This window comes from Falco peregrinus, chromosome 4 (genome assembly GCF_023634155.1).
Source record: "Falco peregrinus isolate bFalPer1 chromosome 4, bFalPer1.pri, whole genome shotgun sequence".
Classification (NCBI taxonomy): domain Eukaryota; kingdom Metazoa; phylum Chordata; class Aves; order Falconiformes; family Falconidae; genus Falco; species Falco peregrinus.
The window spans coordinates 101,954,139-101,978,465 of record NC_073724.1 but is presented as its reverse complement, the minus strand read 5'-3'; the positions used below and the strand labels follow the sequence as shown (position 1 = coordinate 101,978,465).

The following is a 24,327-nucleotide window of genomic DNA, read 5'->3' as shown; positions in this document are numbered from 1 at the left end:
CCTGCTTTGTCCTATTGCTCCCACAGATTTCTGCTCATGCATTATCTCATCAGTTTACATGCACGCAAATACATGTTCACACATTTGATAGATAGTATTAATATTGAACTGTAGTTTGGGAAATGGCCTTGAGTTGTGCTAGGGGAGGTTTAGATTGGATATTAGGAGAAATCTCTTCACTGAAAGGGTTGTCAAGCATTGGAACAGGCTGCCCAGGGAAGCTGCTGAGTCACCATCCCTGGAGGTATTTAAAGACATAGAGATGTGGTGCTTAGTGACATGGTTTAGCGGTGGACTTGGCAGTGCTGGGTTAATGGTTGGATCCGATAATCTTAAAGGTCTTCTCTGACCTAAACGATTCTGTGATTGCATCTCAAAAGACAGCAGTGACATTAATTCAACTGCTTTGTTTATGAAATAGTTTACTTTTTTCTTAAAACTTACTCATCCAAGTACAAAAATCAGGGTACTGCTGATATTGCTTATTCCTAGTGGAACTGGAAAAAATAAAAACTAATAACTTCATATAATTTAAAAAGTAAAGCTGGAAATAGTGAAAAAATTGAAGTTATTCATGGTATCAGTATGAAAAAAGCAGTGCTGTTACCATAATTCTGCTCAGATGTAGGGCATTTATAGCACTTGTATCCAAGCAGTAAATAGCTGACATACTAGTGCATCAAGCCAATTTAAATTACTGCAGTGGGTAAAGTAACTGGGAGCACTGACATTTCACATAAATTGAGTGGGTACTCAAGAGTCCTGTAAATATAAAAAGCTATTTAGATCCAGTTTATATAGTAGCTCACTTTTTTCCTGTTTCACCCTATCACATATCAAAATTATTTACACCATCATTAATGCTTTCTTTTTTGTTAAAACAGTATTTTTCTTTTAAAGATTAATTTACTTCCACTACAGCAACATTTAAATAATAAAAGTTCTTAGAAATACTGCAAAAAATGTTTGAAGAGGTGAGAGCTGACTGGAAAAGTACAATGGAATTTTACTAGAAATATCAGTTCGGGAAACTTGCGTTCATCACATCCCAGCAACCCCTAGTCAAACCTTTGGAAGAAGAAAAAATAACAAAAGAGCGAGATGGCTGATGTCTCTCTGCACTGCTATTGTGAAATCTGGAAATCTCATCAGCAGGATGCCTGATTTCTATTGCTGCACTATTCTAATGATGGTGGTAATTACTGCTCCTGTTCCAGTCTCCTAATGCCTTGTCCTTCCATCAGATGTCTAGAATATGACTCCTTTAGGGCTGCCCTACATCCTCCACAGACTCAACCCGTATCTTCCAACATCTTACTGTTTTTATTTCCTTCCCAGTGGTAACAACTATAGGAATATAGCGCAAACAGCACCTTTTTGGTGGTTGCAAAAGATGATCTTGGGGGTTTCAGAGAAGCTTGTGGGAAGACCCATGAAGTGGAGCTCCCCTGTGGTAAAGGGAAATCGCCTTATTTACAGAACAGCGGAAGTTGGAAGCTCTGGAGCTCATCATGGTAGTTGGAATGTCCTTATCTTCTCATGGTGACAACTGGAGAAAGCTCAAAGCAGGGTCAGCCAAGGCAGGTTGCCCAAGACCATGCCCAGTTGGGTTTTGAATATGCCTGCAGACATTTTTTTTTAGAAGGGCTATGATGTCCCTAATTTAATACAGTCACCTGAACAACTTCACAAAAGGAAAATACGAGTTTAGGTGCGTTTGTAACCTACACTAACACAAAATACAAGCAATAGCTGATAGGTTTAATTCAGAGTTTTAGGATTTTCCCCCCTTGCTTATACCAAAGGCATCAAAGTTCTCATGCAGCTGAAGACTGTATCCTGGTTCCAATTCTCACTGACGACCTATGAAGGGAGAGACAACACTTTTGCCTTATTTGTTAAGACATGAGAGCACCAAGTACTGGACTTAACAGTGAACTTGGGCATTTTATTGAAAGGAAACAATTCTGTGTTGGCAGTTTCATTAATGAGAGCTCTGTGTTTAAGCTTAAAGGCTGGGACATTTTGTCTTGCTGTCCAGAGCACGGTAAATGCCAAAAAAAATTCAGAACCTTATTACGCTTATCTTCCAGAACATAAGCCCCATTCACGAACGTGCAATTTACAGTGACTAGACGTCTGAGGGCATTGTTCCTGAGTTTACGGAATAGTTAATTTATAAATTCTGCTTAGGAATGAAAGGATTGAGTGAACACCCACTAGATGGTGTTCAGTTACTGTATGGGGTGACCTGGGCTAGTTGCAGCTCTAGCTCCTATCCTCCTCTGCTTTGCAGCAGACTTTTCTTAAAGAAACAACAAAGACATTTGTGTAAGAGGAAAAAAAGAGATGAAAACACCCTCTTTACTAGAAATGTGGAAATGCTTCAGTAAATTAACTACCGCCTGTGTTGAATGTGGGTAAGTGGAACTTCCAAAATATTTAACAAATCTTAACAAAAGAAAGTACAGAAGTTGTTTTGGATCCACTTGCTAATATTCTATGGTTTTACTCAAGATACTTGTATTTTTGCAATTGGTGCTATTAACCATCTGGTCCTCATCCTCCCAAACTCTCCTGACATCATCCATTGAAAGAAAAGGGTGAATAAACACTCACCAAAGAAACACATCCATTTTGCAATTAGTTTAATTAAAAGCATGAACTGAATTATCAGATATCTATTCCAGCAGAACCTAATGCATCACTTTCTTCTTCAGCAGAATCATAATAATTGCAAGTAATTCCCATTAGTGACTAGTGAATCAGCATAAGGGAAAAAAAGAATAATAATGTTATTTTAGGGGAAGAGACTTTTGGCGTAGGTGCAGTACTGTAGCACTTAACTTCAGCTGGTTTAGATTCCTGGAGATTACAAAGATGACTAGTGATAAAGGGAAGTGCTATTCAGAGCTGAATTAAGCTGATCCTGTCAAGTCAGAATTTCCAGAAGGAGCTGCTTCCCTTTATCAGGCTCTGATGTGCAACCTTACTCAAAAATTTTAGGAAGACTGTTTTAGTGCAGACAACCCCCATGACGATATTACTTTTCCCAACTGCCACCATAAGAACATAAGGACATTCTAATGACCATGTTTGGGAATCTTCCTGCAGAAGACTCTGTCCACTGCTCTGGGCATTTACTGATCCCGCACAGCCCTACTTCACTATTTCTGTAGGTTCAGGCATTATTGCAGTCTCTAGCTTTTCTTTCTGTCTTCGTTCTCATGTTTAATTGGAGTTCCTTTCAGTGGCTGACTTGCTTTCCTTCAGTTGATGGTCCATGTCATTCTTGCTTTTAACTTTAAATTAGCCAGGAGTTTCTTTCTGTTTCTAAGATTAGCTCATTCTGTTATTAGCACATACAGAAACTCTGAGCAAACCAGCAACAGCCCCTGCTGAGTCTGACTTGTTTGTACATCTTTAACATCTGTCACATAGCAATTAACAGATGTTTGGGAAGTTTTCCTACAGCAGGGGCTCCAAGGGTATGCAAGTGATAACACAATGCTCCTGTATTTTATGCTAAGAAAAGTTTATTCTATTTTTGCCACACAAAAATATTAATGGAGAGATCTAGTTTTGGCTAGTTTCTCAGAATACCAGAAAAAAGATCGTTACATAAAACTAATTTGAAACATTGCCTTTACTCAGAAGGTAAGGTAATAATGGGAAGAGGACCAGGATCATGAAAAGTCTGAGAACTCCCCTAAAGAATGGAAAGAACTAAAGTAATGAAAAAATCATAGAAGAGCTTAAAACCAGATGTTAATTGTGCCTTATTGTAGTGGCCAAAATGGTTTGGTTAATTTGCAACTTAGAAAAAAATTAATGCTGCTAGTAGTAAGTTTAATAATAAATTACTGACATGATGTCCATCAGCCTTCCCTGCTAGTAGAAAATGAAGTCTCATGAACCAACTAGAAAACTTCCTATGTTCTGAGGGGTGAACTTTGTAGACTGAATAAGAGAAGCAAAGATAAACCATCTCTTGACCCTGTGACTTCAAATTCCTCACACGCTAAAGAAAAAAAATCTGGCAGGAAAAAAAAAAAAGAACTCTAGACAAAGAGGATCAATAGTCTCTTTAAAAAATGAAGTTATTCTTTTCTAGAATTGCCAATATTTCCTCAGAGAAAAACCCTTCTCCCCTGAATTCAAATCATCTGATGAAACAAACCTCAGAAAGATATTTGGCTTTACCCTGGCTTTAATTTTATATTCAGATTTTCTAAAGAATTCTGATGCTATTAAGCACCAGAGGGAACATTGTATTAGGTCTGTCAAAACAGAACAGAAATATTTATTCGGTGAAGGTAATGGAGGAGGCAAACCTAAATCCACAAATACACTTTACATCAAAATTCTCACTAATATCTCATTTAACTTGTAGCAGTCTTCAGTATACTGGGCTTTTGTGTCCACTGCCTCTAATTATCCTTTCATTGTCTCCTTTCTGCCATACTCAGCTTCTCTAATAAAACTAATTGCTCCTCTAAGAGCAATCTCAGACTGAATAAATGAACAATTTCTCCTGTTCCTGTGCAAAGTTGTATTACCTGAGGTCATCAAGCCCTTGACTGTACATAACCTTCTAAAAGAACGTTCTTCACCAGATCTCTCTTTTTTCTGTCTTAATTACAATTCCATGATTATGTTAAAAATTTCTTCACCTAAGAATGCAGAAAAGAATTTGCTGTACGGTACTACCTTCAGCCTGGCAGACACATGGAGATACAAATGAAGACCAAAACACCCATGGCACTGGAAGCTGTTCTGCAATTAGTGATTGTAAAGTGAAGCACAGGCTAAATGAGTCTAAGTGTTTTGCTCTAGTGAGCATTGCTTTTTACCCTTTTCCTCCTTGATTGAAGCTGCAATTTGACAATTTAGATGTTTCAGCAACAGTATTAATTTAAGAAGTTCCTGACTTCAATCCTTGTTCCATCCCTAAGGCTGTAGTGATTGCTAGTGGATTGTGCTGTTAGCCAGGGAATGAAGCTAGCTTTAAAAAAAAAAAATCAAATTCAGAAAAGCATGGAATTAACCTACCTATAGGAAGCAGTGGAATGGATGGCCTCACAGCCAGAGGAGATAAAAATAAACTTGGGGTTGCTTTGCCTAACAAGACCAGTGCTCAGTGACAATTTAATTATCTATAATGCATCACAGAGTTAAGATTCAAAATTTTTAAAAAACTATTTTAGGTAATGGGAAATGTTGGCACAACAGTGAGTGGCTTTAAAAAGACAGTGTAAAATTTCAGGATGGGTATCGGAAGAGTTTTCAAGCAGCAAGAGCAGATGCTGTGTCACCATTTTCCAATATAGGCAGCGGTAACAAATGGTTTTAAATTGAGTATGAAAAATGTAGATATTTTTAAGTGTTTAAACTGCTAAAATAGGTGCTGACTTTTAGAATATATATGATAAATTGACACACTTAGCCATTAAATGCTAAAAACAAGCGCTAAGCCATTAAGTACCACCTAACAGAGGATACAAACCCTTAAAAAATACTTTACAAGATATTACACATTAACTTAGGTGAGCTGTGATAATAAATACAAGTGTTCTTACAATGGTACAACTAAGCAGATAGCCTTTTTCCTCTTTACTGGACATAAAGAACAGGGACTGTCCTCCTGAAATTAGCATTTATTTTAGCTGCAGAGGAAAGAAATTGAATTGAAATGTGAATCAAATTTTAAGTAGGCTTTTTATAATTCTCGAAGTCGGCACGAATGAAAAGCAAACAACAGACGCTTTCTTTTAGTGAAAGGGTAAAGTAATTTATGTTGCCCACTGTACTCTTAAATAATTGACTATACTGATTTTAAAGCCTCTCTCACTTTTTCAGCAGCAGTGACTGTCTTTACCATCATACACATCACAAACAACATTGCTCTTTTCTGCTAAATAGTTGCTCTCTTTTGCCAGTTCGAACAAAGCCTGAGAAGCAGATGAAATTTTTTAACATTAGATTTCATTTTCTCCCAAGAAAGTGATAGTGGAGCTCTCACATTCTCTGTCACCAAGAAGTCCATGGAGAAGAAATAACTGCTACGTCAGGGTGTGGGTGACTGTTCAGAAGTTGTCAGGCACAGTAAATAAACACAGTCCCAATGGAAAAGCAGACAACCATGCACATGAGACAAAATGACTACTTTTAGTATTCTCTATTATAAGAATCTGCTCTGTCAGGCTCACAACTGTTTGGATCCAGTCCACTGTTAAGAACAAACACATCTCACTCTCCCAGGAAAACCAAAACCAAAAGACATTTGGAAAGCAACGAAAAAAGACAAAAGTCATCTGTTTTCTGGAACTGGCAGCTTCTCTAGTGGGATACATGACCTACTAAGTGCTTACCAACACCAATGCAGCAGCAAGACTCACTGTCCCAGTTGTATCAGAGGTAGGAGCACAAAGGACATGCATTCAAGGCTTGAAAAGAAGGCTAGCACCTGAAAAATGAGCTGTATCATTCTGAAGACTTCAAACATCAGCTCTTCTGAAAAAAAACTGAAGTAGTCTGAACAAAGTCAAATGGCAGCTGGCTCGGCCATATTTTATATTCAAATTCCATACAAGGAGCCCATTTTTTAATTAAGCCAAGAAGAATCACAGCTCTTGGTGAACAACGTCCCAGGATACTGGCATTTTCCATATACTGATAAGCTAAGCAGAAAAGCCAAGAACTGCCAATTAGGGTGTGTTTGGACCTCATAGTGGTGCTACCTACCTTTCATCTGGGAAGAACCAAGGCAGGATTTGTTGAAAAATGTGGTATCTTTAGTTAGCTATTGCTGAAAAATCCTTACGCTTTCAGGTGAACAAGCCGTTTCCAGGTCTGAGAAGAAAGATATTTAACTAAAGATGTAGGCAGCAGAATGACCAGGTCCTTGCCACCATTATGGATGCTGGTGTGAGGACCAGACCTCTCTGATGGACTGGACAAGGCTGGAAGATTGATTCAATTACTAAGAATTGGTTCTTGGCTGTATTCTTCTCCTCTGCAGTAATCAAGCTGGTAAACCCAAGAGAGGGCACTGCCATGCAAGCAGGTGGCTCTAACAAGAGAAACCTGTGTGTTTTACACATGGAAAAAAGTCTTTGAGCTTTGTATTTGCTTTTGTTTCACAGCAGATGAGAAAGGCTACTGAGCGCAATCTGTGCTATAACCCACTGCAGGTGCAGGGCTGGGGAGTAAAAAGAGAGAACATAACCAGAGTAGTTTCTCCCTTAGGAAATCGATGCCAGTGTTTTCCACACAGGGAGCAGTGGAACTTCTCAAAGGTCTCCCTGGAGACCCCAGCCGTTTGGCAAGTAAGGACAGCTCCTCTCATCTACCAAAGCAGGCTGCACACCTTGCCTGCTGCTACTGCCTAGAAGGAAAGTGATTGATACGCAATGCTTCTACCTTAGATAATTTAAAAAAAAAACCCATCATGTAACATAACTCTGATGAGAATGTCCAGAGGAAAAAAAAGAAATCAGACTGTATCAGGATTACTCAAAAAAGGATAAATCTAATACAATAAAAATGCAGTGCTGGCAAAGAAAAGCACAGAACCATCAGCACTGAAAGAGTTACAAACAACTGAAAATGTGAGGTTAGAATGCATGCTAGATTTTGGCAGGAGCCTGACCTGCACTCCTGGCACCTGCTATCATCCACCACAGGTCCACCAGATCCCCATCAGTTTTAAATATCTGAATGCAACCCAAGGCATTTTAAAAAAAGATTGTACTTCTTAGGTACAAATCAATACCTGTCTATGTTAAGGATGTATGTTGCAAGAAATTAAAATACATTTAAGAGTGAAAATAATTCAGTGAGTCTGATTTTCACACTACATCTGTTAAGTCTTAATTGTCAGTTAAGCAGGATGTTTCAGAATGCATTAAGTTCCACTGAATTTATTAAAAAAAAAATAAATACTGAAGTAATCTGTCAAAAAGCATTCAGAACCATGCAAGGAAAAATCCCAGAGATATTTTCTGTGGTATGCTGACAGTATGTTGTAAATGTAGTTGAAACTGTGTGTAGTGTTCTACAAAAATAAAGAGTCTTTACAAATAGGAAAAATATTCAGAGATGAAGAATGATTGTATGAGTTCTTGAAATTTGTTCGTATGTATAAAAAGATGTGACTTCTCTGTTAAGTATTTTAAATATCACAGCAGCATGTCACAAAACTGGAATACTTGACTAAAGCAGAAACTGTTGCAAGACTTCTGAAATTCAGGCAGCCAATGTTTATACAACAAGCAGACTCCTGTTATTAATAACCAGATCTTTCCATTACTTGTACTACAAGTATTCTGTATGCCCACAATATATTTTCATTCATTTCAAGGAATCTGTTTTCCATTCAGATGCCATTAAATAACCAATAACTTTCACACTTTAAGTAACTAAATCCTTCAAGATGTGTATTAGGACCACTTGCCTCTTGCTCACTACTCTGCTGAAGCCTGACCAGTTTCATTATTGGCATTATTTCTGTGCTGCATTTAAAAAAATTGCTTTCATTCATTGAGGAGTTGCAATATATGTTCTCATTAACAATTGTTTTTCAGAAAACTGAATAGCTAGAAATGTATTTTCAAAACATAACATCTTGCCAAAGTTTTTACCTAATCTGTAAGCACTGCAGTCAATCAAGACAGGAACTTTGATTCAGTGTCATTCTTCAGCTAGTCAGCAATGCCACAAAGGGAAAAATAAGAATTAACAAAGCCATGAGCTTATTGCAATTTTACTGTCATCTCATGCAGACATAACCACAAAAACACAAATGTAATTAATACCGTGAGTATAATTTTAAGGGTCAAAAATATATCCTATTTGACCTTACAAGGTATGTATTCCAGGTACCTCCAGCACTGTCTTGTAATGTGGTTCCAGGCCTGGAAATGGAACAGGGGGGAAAAAAAGGACACCTTCTCCCTGTGCAATGATATGCTAAATCATGCTGCTTCCTAAGTGATTTTGCTCCATCATTCCTTTTCCTCTGAACACCACCGCTCTTGTGCCTCCTCCTGCTACCCAACCCGACCATGCATGCTTCCTCACTGCTGCAGCTTGCAGGGGCTAGAGTGTCAGAAGCCACCCCTCCTCACCTAACCCCTCTGCTCTAACAGCAGCACCTCTTGCATCTATTTTTTGGACTCTCAACCTAACAAGTTTTTCTGAAAAATGAGAGCAAGCAAAGTCAGTGCGGTGGCCAGTGGTTAATACACCAAAAAAGCAACCTGGCCAACAAACCAGATTTGATTGCTGTGGGACGGAAGACTCCATCGCCCCTCCACAATCCCATCTGTGATTCTGTTACACAGAGCCTTGATGCAACTGCTATGAAAATGCATTAGTCTTTGGTTTCACAACAAAGCTTACGTCCAGATGTAAATACGCATTATCAAGATTACAGGAATTTCTGCAGTATTTCGACTGTTTCTAGATACAGAAATATTTCCCTTCAAATTAATTTTTAGATAAACTAATCCCATGCAGATCATTGGTGTTGCATTAGACAGCCTATGTAACCGAGTTATAAGCGTTAACACACTATTGCTGAGGAGAAAAGTAGAAAAAGATAGAAAAAGTCTCTGATGGACCAGACAAGGTTGGAAGATTGACTCAATTACTAAGAGCTGGTTCTTGGCTGTATTCTTCTCCTCTGCAGTAATAAAGCTGGTAAATTCAAGAGAGGGCACATGCCAATCTATCTTATTTAGATTACCTATTTACCAACAATTGGTTAAGGTACAACATTTTATGCAAAATGATTTAATATTTTATCCAGAACACCAATTTTAGTGTTGTATTTGGACACTTAAGGGAAAGGAAAAGGCCACATGTATACAATATGTTACTTTAAAGATTTTCTTAGGATTGTGGTAGGATTTCTGAATGCTGTTTGGGTGATGAAGGATAGCTGAAGATGAAAAATTCACAGTATGGGTTGATTATAGAAGCAGCTATTTTCAGCAGTCTGCTTATCTTTGCTTATGTGTGCAGATCCTTCAACAGGAACATTACTTTCCTTCATTCATAACCTACTTTAAGAAATGAGTAAATAATGACTAAGAAGTTTGGCTAGAAATGGTTGATTTTGTTTCATTTTTCTAAAACTCAGAAGAGATTCATACAATGACCTTAAATCATCATGTTGCTTCTTTGTCTTTGCTTCACTTTACCTTCCACCTAGCACTGGGAAAGGGGTCATCTTTCAGCAGAGCTCTCTACTGCGTTTGGAGGATTTGAGCAACACCACCTTATCAGTCCTAAAAAACACTAAATGCAGAGATAGAGAGAAAACACATTAGAAATCCAGGAGGACTGAATTCAGTTCCCAGTTGTGCCAATGGCTCCCCATATAACATTTCAGTCCTCGCTTCCCATATGGAGCTTTACCATTTACTGAAGCTTAAATCCTAGTCTTTGACTCTGAATCCTAGGTTTTAGATCTGACACTCATGCACAGCTCATATTGGTCTGATTAGTTATCACGTATGAAATTCAGGTCCAAATGACAAATGAAGACACTGAAGTATAGGCATCTGAACTCCCACTAGAGGCAAATACTCAAGATCCAGAAACAAAAATATGGACCCAGCTCGTTCTGAAATGCCCAGCTACTGGCTGGTCCCTCTTGGCTGTCTGAACGCCACCAACTGCACCAACACTGATCTCCACTAAGGGCAATGGGGAACTCAGTTTTCCAGCTGTTGCAGCCTTGCGCCATAACCCTCCCTCAGGTTCATTCACCATCAAGACCATGCTGGTGCTGTAACAACACGAAGCCATACATTGCATCCTACCTGCAAACATACCACCACCTTGCACCAACCATGTTTTCACAGAGAGTTTAACAAACTCGACCGACTTCTCCCAGGAAACTTAGAACACAATAATATTCACTGACAGATCGGACTCTGCCGTGGAAATACTGCCTCTGGCACCCTGGTGCTATAGAACACAGGAAAATCTGTTTTTATAAGACAAGCTAACTTGAATGCTTGTCTTCGGCTTGCAAGAGGAACGTACTTCTGAAATAGAATAATCTTCTCCGAAAAAATGAACATAAACACAGTCCAGATTTAACATACTGCAAAATCTTCATTTTCTTATATCTGTAGTCCTTTTCAAAATTTAATATGGATTTTCTTACATGTTCTACAACAGCAGCACACCAGACATGAAATTTCCGTGGATAAGTTCTAACACAGTATTGGCTGTATAATCTGGGATATGAGTCTAAGTATACACAACTGTTTAAAACGCAAGTTTTACGTGAAGCTGGAAGGGTCTTTTTAAAAACAATCCTGCACTGTAAATTCAAATGTAAATCAGCTGAGCTTTATCCTTCTTATACCTGTTACCTTAAAAAGGTTAGAATTTCTGATGCAACACAGCAAGTTCATATTATTCTTATTAGGTATTACAAGACATTGAGAAGTTTCTACATCACGATAAGAAGAGTAACAAAACACTTTTTCACTAAACTATCACTGCATCAGATATGATGGTTTACACGCACATCCCACAGATTACTGGGAAAACTTGGCTGGTTTTGCAATTGTTTGCCACACAGCCCTGTGGTAACATTGTTTTAACACCAGATTACATGGCATATAACCACGAATCCAAAAATTCCAATGCTGCATTTAGCACGCACTGTGTTAACCGGTACAAAACACTGTTGTAGGTGTTTTATACTGGCACAAATGCTGTGCTACACTACCACATCTCATTTACTGTTTGCCACTGTTTATAAAGAGGTGACTGCTCCCTTCCACAAAATAACTAACAGTAATAGAATTAGGCAAATATTTACAAAGGTAATCCAGTGTGAAATGCTGCATCTAAAAGCAAGCAAATTTTTTTTGACAGTGCCTTTCTTCCTTTATAGAGTTCTTTGCTTTGTCAATATGCAGAACAAAACAAGTCTGTCAGGAAACTGCATTTGTTATCAGCTCATTCTCCTTAGATGACAGGACTGTAAATATTTTTCTTCATTATCACCCTGACAGCAAATAACTTTGCGGGTGTGATTTAATCATCAGGAATGCCAAGATTTCACAACTTTTGTCCTACCTTAAAGAAAATGAGTAATAGAGAAACCCATGCACCAGGGAACAAATGAGCAGAACTAGTGAACTAAGGTCTATCATGCAGGGTTCAAGATCACTTGGACTGAATGACAGTTGATATACTTGCACTTCAGTTGATCTGTTTTCTTATCTGGGAAAGTGCTCTATAATAAATCATAATTTATTGCATGTTTTGCAACCTTGTCAAAGGGCACACCTAAGATTTTTGCTTCAGTAATAAATTCCACCCAACTGTGTGCAGGAATTCACTTGACAATCTGGACATAGCTAAAATATTTTGGCATTTTCTAATCTCAGCACTTTTGATGTAGCACCAACAACTCATCTGGTTTACACAACACCACATTTACTTTCTTCGAAATTTAATTATGCTTAAAAACTATCAGGAGATTTCAAAGTAATTCTCCAATGACAATCACCAGTGAGCAAAAACCGGCAAGGCTGTCGGACAAGGATCCCTATTCCCAAACCCCTAACTGCTTCTCATCCCCTCTTTTTGCTTGCCTTTTTCCCCTTTGGGAGTGTTTATCTCTGAATAGGAACAAAGCAACAGAATATTGTGATCAAACTCAGCGATATTTGTCGCTGTACATGGTGAAATAGCTTGTGAAGCTGGTTATATGTTCCTGCTTATTATCTGTAAAAAAGACAGCAGAAACAAAACTTTAGAATAGCCCTAAGCTTTACATATTATTACATATAGTAACCAACGGGCAAACTCCAAGCAAACATTTATGAAGATGTATGGTTACTGCCAGGGTGCTTCAAATTTTTCTTGAGTGTTTTGTGTTGTGTTTTTTTTTTAAATTAATGATTAATCAAAAACAGGTAGAGAATAACCAAAACATATACAGCTTTAAGTTCAACAATGTAAGAGTCACCATTTGTATACAGTATCACATGCTAAAATTGCATCTTGGTATGCCATTAAGTGAAGGGCTTTCTAGAATTAGTGGTGGCATGCCTGTTTTCCTTTCTAAAACCACTGTTAAGGGTAAAAGGGAATTAATTTTATGATATAAGCAGAAAATTTCCAAAAATAATTGCTGCTTTGCTATGAAGTTCACCATCTTGATCTACTCTGAATATACCTGGACCGACACTTGGGATAGGTCTGTTCATTTTACTTGTATGAAACTCTTTAGAACACAATGAACAAACTGCTACCTTTAAAATACTTAAACCACCATATTTTTCTGCTAACCAATGCTATGTCTGTTTGCAGTTACAAGAAAACAAAAAATCCTAAGCAATATGACTTGAAGAGAATTGCTTACCATTGTGTTCACGCTACTGGCCAAAGAATCCACCCCAACGATGGTTAAAAAAATGTTTAGGAGCACTAGAAAAATGTTAATAGTTGAATATATGAATTGTCTATGATGCTATTGTTGTAAGCCTGACCTCAGTTTGAAATGCTAAATATGCATTAGTGCAAAGATTTTTTTTGTTCACGTGTTTTTTCTTGTCGTTTTTTTTTTTTCTGTTTAACACTGTTTCCTACTCATATTAGCAAAGTAGCTGAAATTAACTTGGCTGCATTACAATTAAATCTTACCCCGCAATACCACTTCATTAAAAATCTGCACGTGTACTACTATAGTTGGAGTAACCAATTAATATGTATGAACTGCTAAGAATGAAAAACACTTACTTCTCTAACCTTGTTTTCACAGACAACTCTCTGAAACCTACACCTTCAAACTGAAAATTTCAGTATTCACTGTCTTTAGTGGCTCAGGCTGGAAAACTTAAAAGAAAATCCCTTCCAGGTTTTTAACTTAATGACCTAAGTTTTGTAGGAGCTAGAACCCTTTCCCTTAGCCATATATTTACAGATAATAATAATAATAATAAAAAAAGATATTTGAGAGTCTCCATGACTCTCAAGGTCATAAAGTCCTTCTAAGGAAATATATTCAGCTTTGTATAATATTAGAAGCTGTGTGTCAGCAGTGAAGCCACGTATCCTTATCACCTATAGATTTTTGGCAGACACAAGAAAACTTCTTTTATTACAGATTTTTGTGTCCTATTTTTTGACCACTTGCAGCTCAGTAAACTGTTCTGCCCCAGGTTCCCCACAGGTTTGAATCAAAGTGCATTCAGGTCTCCTTCTTCCTCCCTGCCTCTCAAGCCTTTACACAGGACCTTGAGTTCCCTTCTGTATTTCCTGCTCAATACCGCCAAGTCACTCGGACATTTGCTGCTAGCTGGACAAAGCATCCCACACTATTAATGGCTTTTGCTAGACAACATGCTCCCCTGGTCAATATGTGCAGACTGCATCAAATTAAGTGACGGCAGTGATTAAAGTTGGAATTTCCTCCTCTTTCCCTCAGCAGACGTACTAACAGAGTATTTGTTCTTTAAGAGACAATCCTCTCTGAAACTTGGAGAACTTAACCCTTCTAAAGCAAACAATTATTGGGAAAGCTATAAAAGCCAATTTTTTTGAGAAAAAACACATATAATTTAAAAAAAATTTCTGTAACATGGAAATTACAGAAGATGATACAAAGACAGATAAAAGAAGCTTAAGGAATGGGGCAGGGTTAATGAGGCCAGAAAACCAGTAGGAAAGAAGGACAACAATCCATGCACTTCTTATTTGTGCATTGGTCCTATCTTCTCCTCAAAAAGAACACTTTACAAAGTATTTTTTTAAAAACATATGTACAATTTTGATCTGTTCTTAACTAGGTTTTGTACAAACCAGAGGAAATGTGAAAGCAGAAATGCAGAAGCAAGCATAATGCTTCATTACACTCATTCAAGTCACTCCCATCACTGCCTCTTCTAAGAAAAAAGGTCACAGAGTACTTACTGGTGAAGTGGATAGACACAGATAAAGGGGCCAGGAATGGTATGAGCACTATTACATTACACTCCTACTATTTTCTGTGGCATATAAGTAATTGAGGAAGTATATACTGATCAGACATGCAAATTATGCAGAGATAAAATGTTAACATCAAGTCACCAGATTTCTAAATCATCAGTCTCCCTTCACTGGTGTAAAGTGTGGTGGTGCCTATGAGAATCCATATGCACAACATTTATAAATTGACTTACGCTGACTTATGTCAGATAAAGGATATTATCCCAGTGACTTGCAAGTTACACCTTTAAGGGGACTGGCGAGTTTCTTTGCCTTCACAAATGCAATGATGAGAAAACAACTTACGTTCAACTTGATCAAACATTACTGAGAACAAGAAATCTCTCGGTGTCATGTAGAATTCTCCTTCGTATTCCAATGATGCAAAATGCATGAAGCGATGCTTCCGAAGAGACAGTCTTTCATCCCGTTCTGCATAAATGACATCTTCCTTCTGAAACAGAAAAAAAATCCATGCAGAAAGATGGCTGCATTTGTAGACCAACTCTGAAATTAGTAAGAATCCTATACTTGATCTTAATTAACCTCAGTATTTTGTGGGTAGCCACAACAAGAGACTACCAGGTATTAAAGACTTTATGGCATAGTCTTAATGAATGACATGCTTAAATTACATTCAAAATATTTTTTGGTTTCACTGAGAGACACAGCCGAGCCAAATCAATGGTCTGCTGGTCACCAAAGGCTGCCCTTGCTTCCCACTCCCCTGGTCTTGCACCTCCTCGTTTGACAGCTCTGCTACTTGTTGGACTTTTTGCAGAGCCAAACTCAGCTTGCTAACTCAACAAAAAGCTAAATCGACCAAACAGCAAATAGCATTTTGCCAGGTTAGTGACTGGCTCAGCAAAGGTTGAAATGTTCTCTGCATCTATGCAAATGATCTACTTCTGAAGTGAATTATTAAGTTGTGTGGAACAGCTTATAAGATGGGAGAATAAGGATGTTCTAGTTTAAGTATGGGCTTATCTTTCAGAGCCGTTAGAAAAATGGGAAAAGCAATGAAAACAACAACAAAAGAGTCAAAGATCATTATCACCGAACATAAAGATTCAACTAGCTGAGCAAACAAAAAACTTCCAACTCCCTCCACACACTCCTTAAATATTGAGACTCATGATCAAAACCATACAAGTTGACAGTACTCTGAAAAGTAGTAACAGCACTTACTAGCAGCAAGAGAGGACACAGACACAGTGAAACAGATGCTTACATTTTAGGGTTTCAGAGAAGTAAGTGACAATAGGAAAATGAGACACTCTAAAATTCAGAATACGTGGTGTGTATTTGAACATTAATCACGGAACTATTTTACCACCAGCAGCATCACTCAATTTTAGGGCTGTTCAAAGACATGAGAAAGCAAAGGAAAAGCAAGAAAATCCAAGGCTAAGTACCAAGATCCCAACCTGAACATCCTCGGAACAAGTCAGAAAAGATGGATGTGCAGTTAGGTCAGTGCCCATGGCATCACTGGGGTGTGCGATGCAGATGAGTGGGTACAGCCTAGGGCATGGCCTACCAAGGTGCTGCATCACATCTTCCAGCAAAGAGTCACTACATGTTCATGCAACTTCCAGTTCCTTGATCATTCCTATGGATTGCTTGGCACTTGAGTAGTCCATTATAGTGCTGGTATATGCTGCATTTTGCAAACTGGGTTACTCCTGAGAGAGGGCAGTGTAACCAGCTCCTGGTTCCACTGAGACCAGCTGCAGGTGCAGTGAGGGTCTCACCAGTTGATGTGAAAACACAGGGTCTGCTGTGGTGGATGCATTCATGGGGCGAACTGTGCGACACAGGCAGACATTCTGTGAACACAGGAGGAGGGAGACCAGCAGGAACATCTCACTTGTTTTTTCTGAAGTCAGCACTGGCTATAGCGACACACAAGGTAACAGGCACCCAGCTGCATAGGAGGTTGTTATACAAACTGGGAACATGCAAATAATATAGCAGGTAATGGGGCGCCTGTGTGTGTGTTTGTGTGCACACATCCAGGGAGTGGGAAAGCAAGAAGAGAATGGGACCCTCTGAACCACTTATGAGCTGCGATCAGATTTCTCTCACTTCGGTTCCAACTTACTATTCCTCCAGGATGGAGACTGCTAACTCAGTCTCCTCTGCTGAGTTCAAACAATTGCAGAATCAAGCACTAGCAGTTACATTTCCTCCACCCAGCTAACAACAAGCCAGGACTTTGGTATAAAGTGGCAAAGACAGCAGGGGAGCTAGCTGATACGATGAACATAAAAGTTGTTTTGGGATGACAGCTTCTAGCTCTCAGACAGGGCTCTGAAGTTAAAATAAAAAAAAACACATTAGGTTTAGTGTCAGGCTTATGAGGTAGAGGAAAGAGATGGAGGAGTGACATTGACACAGGCAACTCCAAAATGGGACTCAGTGTGGTCTGAGAGTAACAACCAACCCCTTCGGAATGAAGCACTCTGGGAACAAGAGGGTGGACCTTAAGCTGCGGCCAATAACCAAGTCCACTGAAAAACAAGTGAAAAAAACAGTTCAGTGGACAAAGAGATATCAGACAAGAGAATGGAGCATTTCAACTTTGAGTTGTTAGGTTTCCTTTTTCTCTGCCTACCATGGTCCCTAACTGGATATGGGAACTGTATGTTTGTACAGTTTGGGGATCTCAAGACAAGGGGTACAACCAACAAACCTATAACCATAGCCTGCATACAATTATTACCACCATATATTATATTATACTTAATTATAGTTCTAAATAGATGGCTGCAACTTGCCATTTAATCCCAATGCTGTGCACCTGTGTGTTAGCATGCAGTACTTGTTAAAATACTTCACTGAATGATACAAGCACCTTGTTATAGTCAATTTTAGTTTCCCCTTGTAGTGTTTGCTTCCCTCAGACTTCAGGTTTCAATGAAGGTGGGGGTGGGGGGGAAGGGGAACAAACAACAAGAAAAAAACCCAGAATACTCAGAATTTAGAATTAAAACAGTCATGTACTGGTATGCAAGGTGAGTGAGCACTACTTCTAAGTGTCTGAAGCCACGGTTTGCTCTGTTTTAGATATGACCACTTTGTATCAGTATCACTACTTTAAGCTTCTTGTGTAGTATGGAGCTTCACCATGGCCTACAATGCAAGCGGTACTGCTGTTCTAGGATTCAGACCTGTACAATCTGGAAAACACTGTTTAAAAACAAATCTAATGTGACGAGAACTTTAGCTTTATTCTTTTTAAAACTTTGGGAGACAATTGACTGTAATTGCTTAGTTAACAAGATTCAACAAATGTTGCAGACATCAAATAAATATTTCATAACTGGTGTGTATTAACAAGCAGCATTCTTATTAAAATATCTCCTTCTTATAGTAACATGAGCAATTTTTGCCCGATGGCGAATTTTAAAAAAATTATGGAAAATGGCTTCACAGTTTCCTTTAAGTAAAATTACGGAATGAAATGCAATCTTTCTACACAAATACAAAACAAAAAAGTTCAGACAAGAAGAGCTAATCCTCCAACATCTTTGAACCAACTGGATTTTCAAGTTTCTGAAGTCTTGCAGTATTTGTCTGAATTCTGTCCAAAGCTAAACTTGCTACTGACACCAAAGCACTGAATTTCAGCAATCCACACTTTTAACCAAAATAGATAGGTACAAGTTCACATATTAACTCTGAAGAGTGCACTGTATTTGGAAGACAACGCATTCCCACCAGAATTACAATAACGCACGACTACAGATTAATCAAGCCCCTTTCTTTTCATGAAGCTTGCATCCCTGATCTGCGTAACAGCCTTGGGAACAAGGGTGATATTTCTGATGGAAGTCAAATTCAAATACTGGCACAAATAAGATAAACAAACCTTACAGGATGAAATGCGTCAGCTGTGCCATCTTCTACTTTGTTTTCAAAGGTTTTGCAAAATTCCCTATGTCCTGTCACTGTATGAGAAGCTCAGAGTCTGCTAAAAGCACTCTAACCCCTCTGGACACCAGCATGAGCTCAGCTAGAGCTGTGCCAGAGCTCAGTTGCTCATGTGTAACTGCTTACTACTTCTGAACAATGTGTGGCCCTCAGACTGAAAATTCATGGCACTCCAATGGCAGCAAAACAGCTTGTATATATGTACATACAAAGCTGACCTGCCATCTTGATGATGACAGGTACCTTTATTTCTGCTTTCCCCCTACATTTTATTCGGAAAGCAGAATGTTCGCAATTATCTCATATCTCATTATTTTGCACTTTAATTGGTAGAGGAGCACAAGGCAGACCTCATTGATGGCCTAGGAGAGAAATTTGTATAGACAAAATAAAAAGCCGGTAAAAATATTTCAAAGATGCTGAGTAGTGAGGATAAGGCTGAAATTTCCCCAAGTGGCTATGCATTCTGCCCAAACGCTAAGAAAACAATAATCTGAAAGCTTTTATTGATATCCTTTTTACTACAGAACATCTGCAAGCTGAGTGAACTGGGCTTTTTCAACCGGGGCAAGAGAAAGCTTCAGTTAGTCCTAACAGCAACCCGCCAGTGCCTATGGGGAAGTTATCAAGATGATTGACTTGGGCTCTCCACTGGAGCTTCATACAGCTACACCACCAGCACTTCTATTAAACGTGGTTAATCCAGGCTCCCATCTATAACAAGTGGTAAGAATGACAGTTCTGGAGTGCAGTTACAGAGGTTTTTTAGCTGTCTGGACAGACAGTTCAGAAGATGCAGGGAAGGACAGAGCACCACAAAAAAAAGCTGAACTCCCTTCATATCAAACATGCAATTCTATTGCATGGGAGAATGAAAATGCAGGCACACATAGCTGGAGAGTAGAAGCTTGGAGGAGAAGAGATGGTGGCAGAGGTGTTACATGATTCAGCCACACCAGAAAGTATGCAAGGAAGATGGAGATTTTCACTGTCCAGAGTGAAGGCAGTTAGCATCAGTGGCCACATACTCGAATAGCACATCACGATGATGTAAGGCCTTTTAAGTGCCATCTTTCTCACAATGGTTTCCAAGACCAACAATAATACTGTTCAAATTGGTTTAATACCAATTAAGGACTTGAACCTGCTACGTTTGGCATCAGAGACTAGAAATTTGCAATCAAGTTGTAATGACATTGAAAAAGTGATGACTCTCCAGGTGTAAGCCATAACATTTATAATTTGACAAAAATATTCAATACAATTACTTGTGCAATTTTAATTAAATTGAACATAGTTGGATTTTTGCTCATTAAAGATCAGTACTGATGATCTTACGCTTACTCTTCTTAATTTCTTCCTTAAACATACTGCCAGGGCTTAATTGAAGCTTCGAGTGACATCTTTCCCATATTTTGGTCATCACACTTTTGTTAGCCACACTGCCAACTATGACCCTCATATTGCCTCGGTTCTTTTCCATTTCATTGCACAAACCCAGTCTCATAACCTAAATAAACAAAATGAGCATAACATTTCCTACAAATATATCTCCAAATCAAAATAGCAATTTCAGAAGGTGTTCTGGAGGATAACTACCAAACTCTTTGCTTTATCACTTCTTCACACCAAACTGCTGTTTCTGAACTACTATTGCCAGTGATCAAGCTATTCCTGAAACTACGGTTTACGACAGTCCCTAACCCTGAGCAAATCTACTGTCTCAGAAAAAGGGACATGGGCATCCTGAATGTCAAATGCAAAATACAGACAAGTCTATAACAGCAGTTTACATGCTTTTTTAAAAGCAGTATCCCTTTCCTTCACCGTCGTTCTCTTCACCAATATGTATCTCTCCATGTCTTCGGCAAGCAGGGATGTCGGACCCACCAAAGACAGTTGGCACAGGATGGAAATACACAGGAAGAAGCAGAGAGCTATGGGTTTTTGAAAAAAGATTAGAAGTATAACTCTCATTTGCTCTGAGAAGGGTAAATGACCGAATAACTATTCTAATCACTATTCCAAATGGCTAACCAAAGATTGAATAAAAATTATGTTTAGAAGAAAAGGCTGATTCAATCACTTAAAATTGAGATCGATCTTTCAAAGTACCAATCTAAAGCATGCATGGGGAGCAAGCTCTCTCTCAGCAATTCAGTATCCCTCCTACTTCAATTAAGTCCTGACTAATTTCCAAGTACTTTTTCCTGAGTCATCCAGTAAGTCCTTCAGATAAAGAAGATTTGATATCCCTGATGTTTCTAAAAACACTGTCAAAGCTCATTTTGCTCATAAAAATGCACGTACGGGGCAAAAAGCAGAGTTTTCCTCTTTAATTCTATTCCACAAAATAAGTTTCACGCAAAGACAGGTATACTGTAGAAAACAATTATGTATTTAAGGCTGGACTTCAGATAGTAAGGTATCTGTAATCTAACACATCAGCAGTTTCCAACAGTGCACAGTCAAAGCAAGCAGGATATAAAAATCCAAATTTACTGAGAGCTAAGCGGTGAGAAGAATCTATTACTATTGCTTGCACAAGATTCTTGTAAGCATAATTTAAAATGATGCTGAGATTGACTAGGGCTTATTTCTGTCTTTAACAGTGCCATATAAGAAGAAATCAAACCACAAAGAGCTATGCTGCATTAATGTTAAGGCTTGGGCTGAAATTCCATCCTTAACTTGTTCTATTGTGTGTGGGTACAGCCGGGGCATCAAACGCTGGGTGTTCCCACATGCTCCCCAGCACCCCCCGCACAACTGAGTGAACTAAGAATGACGTTTCAGTTTTAACTTGGAATTTACTTGCCTTTGTGGTTTTATGTCAAGCCTCCAATGCCAATTTGAGAATGCCCACGGTAAAGCTATGATAGTTGATGGCAAATTAGAATTGAATGACATAAAAGGGCTCTAGAAGGATGCAAGTGTTTTCCTCTGCAGTCAACATGGCAAGGGATCAGCGGCTGGCCAGCCACTGGCGTCTTTATGCATTACTGAAGACTATGGTTTCCTTCTTGGCTTCCTGCACTGAGAAATGCCTAAGGGCAACAACATTCTTTCTTTCATTACAGCAATCTGAAAATTAATTGTATCTATTTATTAGTCTCTTAATTTACGATGTTAGTAAGGAACTCATGGTATTCAATTTTTGGCTTTGATTTTTTTGATCTGAAACATAGCAAGCTTAAGCCAAGTGAAAACCTTATATTTACTGTACTGTTCAACTTTTATTTCAAAAAATATTTTAAAATTAAAATAAATACATTAAATAAAAATGAAGAATTACATAAATAAAATCTTTATAACCTTTACGTGTGATTTTTGTAACACCGCTGATCACTGTGATGTGATTTTGCTAACACTGCTAAGCAAATTCCATTCAAAAGGTAAGTTTTTCTATTAAAACTTAAATATTTGCAGCTGATGATAAGTCAGAAATTACTTAAAATAAGCATATATACTTACCTCTCCCTTAAATGTAAAATTATGTCTTCCTCTTCGGTTCATTTTATTTTTTCTCCTTTTACAAAGAATTTGGTGTTTTGATATGCCTGCACCTTTTGTATGTTTTCCATCTTAAATTTTTCTGCTTAAAAAGTAGTCTACATTTTCCAGTTAATTTTTCCCAACATAATTTTTCTTTCTTCACTCTCCTCCTTTCCATATAATGTACTTATTTTGCCTCTTTATATCCTTTCATTGCCTTTCTTTCCTCCATCATCTATATGCCTTCTTCCACTTTCCCTTGGGAATAAAACCCAAAAACCTATAAAACATTTTTCCCCTCTCCTCTGAAAAAGAGGATCAATGCTTTTTTTTTTTTTTTTTTTCCTTCTCTGACCTGGAAGAGTTAACTTGCATCACTCATTTTACCTGCTATAAGGATAACTAAACCAATGTGTGAGATGTAATTAAAATCCAGTTGGTGCCAGCAGGCTCTCTGGGAGCCTTAGGATTGGATCCACTAATTCACACTAGATCTACAGATGGATTTAGCAATTCTGTATCAAATTCCTGTAACACTGATGAAAACTTTGCAGTTAACTTGTATCAGTATTGTATCTCAATTTCAACTCAATCCAATTTGAAATGATCAAAATAACAGAAAATGTAACTTAACCTCAGACCCTGCTGCACATGTTAACATGCCCAGCATGCATGCTGAATGCAGAGGATAATGCATGGAGCTGAAGGTTTGAAAGTTTTGTGTGATGCAATAAATGACAGATGAAAAAAGGTTTTGACAAGAAATCCATTTGATAGAAATATGTGACTTACAGAAAATTCAGGATTGTAATACTTAAGAAAGCTTGTATAATTATGTACAAAAGTAGTTTCTGCTTTCACAATACAGAACGTGAACCATGTATTACTTGAGTCTCAACCAAACGCAGCAGTTACCGAAACCAACATCAAGTTAAAGACATGAGATCAGAAATAAAATGTTCTTATGAAGTTAATTGATCTGCCTTACTTTTTTCAACATTGTATTTTTTGTCCTTGCAGATCAAACTGCAAGCCTGGACATAAAGCCAGGAAAGAAGAGAAGAAATGCACTGATTTCTGTTTGGAAATAAGTTTTGAGTATTTGAACAACTACTTATCAATGTGAAACTAAATAAACAAATACATTACTAAAAGCTCTAACAGCCCTGAAATTCCCAAATATGAAATGGACAAAAGATTAAAACAGCTTCTCAGGACCTACTTCTGAAACTGAGAACAGACTGCTAAAAGAATGACAGGCAGAGAATGAGAATGCCATAGCCTTATGTCTGGCTACTCTTAACACTGCTGAATATAAATACTCCAAAAATAAATGAAGCCCTTTCTATGCACTAAGAGGTGCTACTCCACTTTCTTTCAAAGAGCTGCTCAGACAATTCTGCTGTGCTAGTACTAATTAGTGACTGTTACATCTGAAGCAGAAACTGAAGTTTATTTGCATCTAAACCCTGACATTTTTTGTTTTAATTTTTCTTTCCCACTCTTTATATTTTGTTGAGTTCAGACTTAAATGGTGCACGCAGAGCAGATCTTCCACTGTTACTAGAATCCATACCAAATGGAGAATTAACACAAATATAAGGATAACACAGAAAATAGTCTCAGTTTATAAGGTTTTTTAATTTCACGTTTCAATTCTAGAAATATCAGCCGTAGCAGAGCTCATTTTAAAACACAAATAGAAATCAGAAACTAACACATTTCCCCTAACAGAATATAATGAAGGCAGATAAAGTGCCTAAGCTTTAACAAGCCAGAGAATCAGTTCATTTAACAAACCATACATTTACACCTCAACTTGCAAGTTATCACACTGCCCTACTTACACATTCCCCTACTGAGGCCGACACACCACTCGAACACACTGGTGCC

General features: G+C 38.1%; 1 protein-coding gene across 1 annotated transcript in view; it reads right to left on the bottom strand.

Moving 5' to 3' along the window:
- MICU2 (mitochondrial calcium uptake 2) overlaps positions 1-24,327 on the bottom strand; it is a 151,309-nt gene that overhangs the window by 48,040 nt on the left and 78,942 nt on the right. The window contains exon 2 of the mRNA XM_055801544.1: positions 15,310-15,457. Coding sequence (XP_055657519.1) covers positions 15,310-15,457 — 148 coding nt within the window. The remainder of the gene's footprint in view (positions 1-15,309; positions 15,458-24,327) is intronic.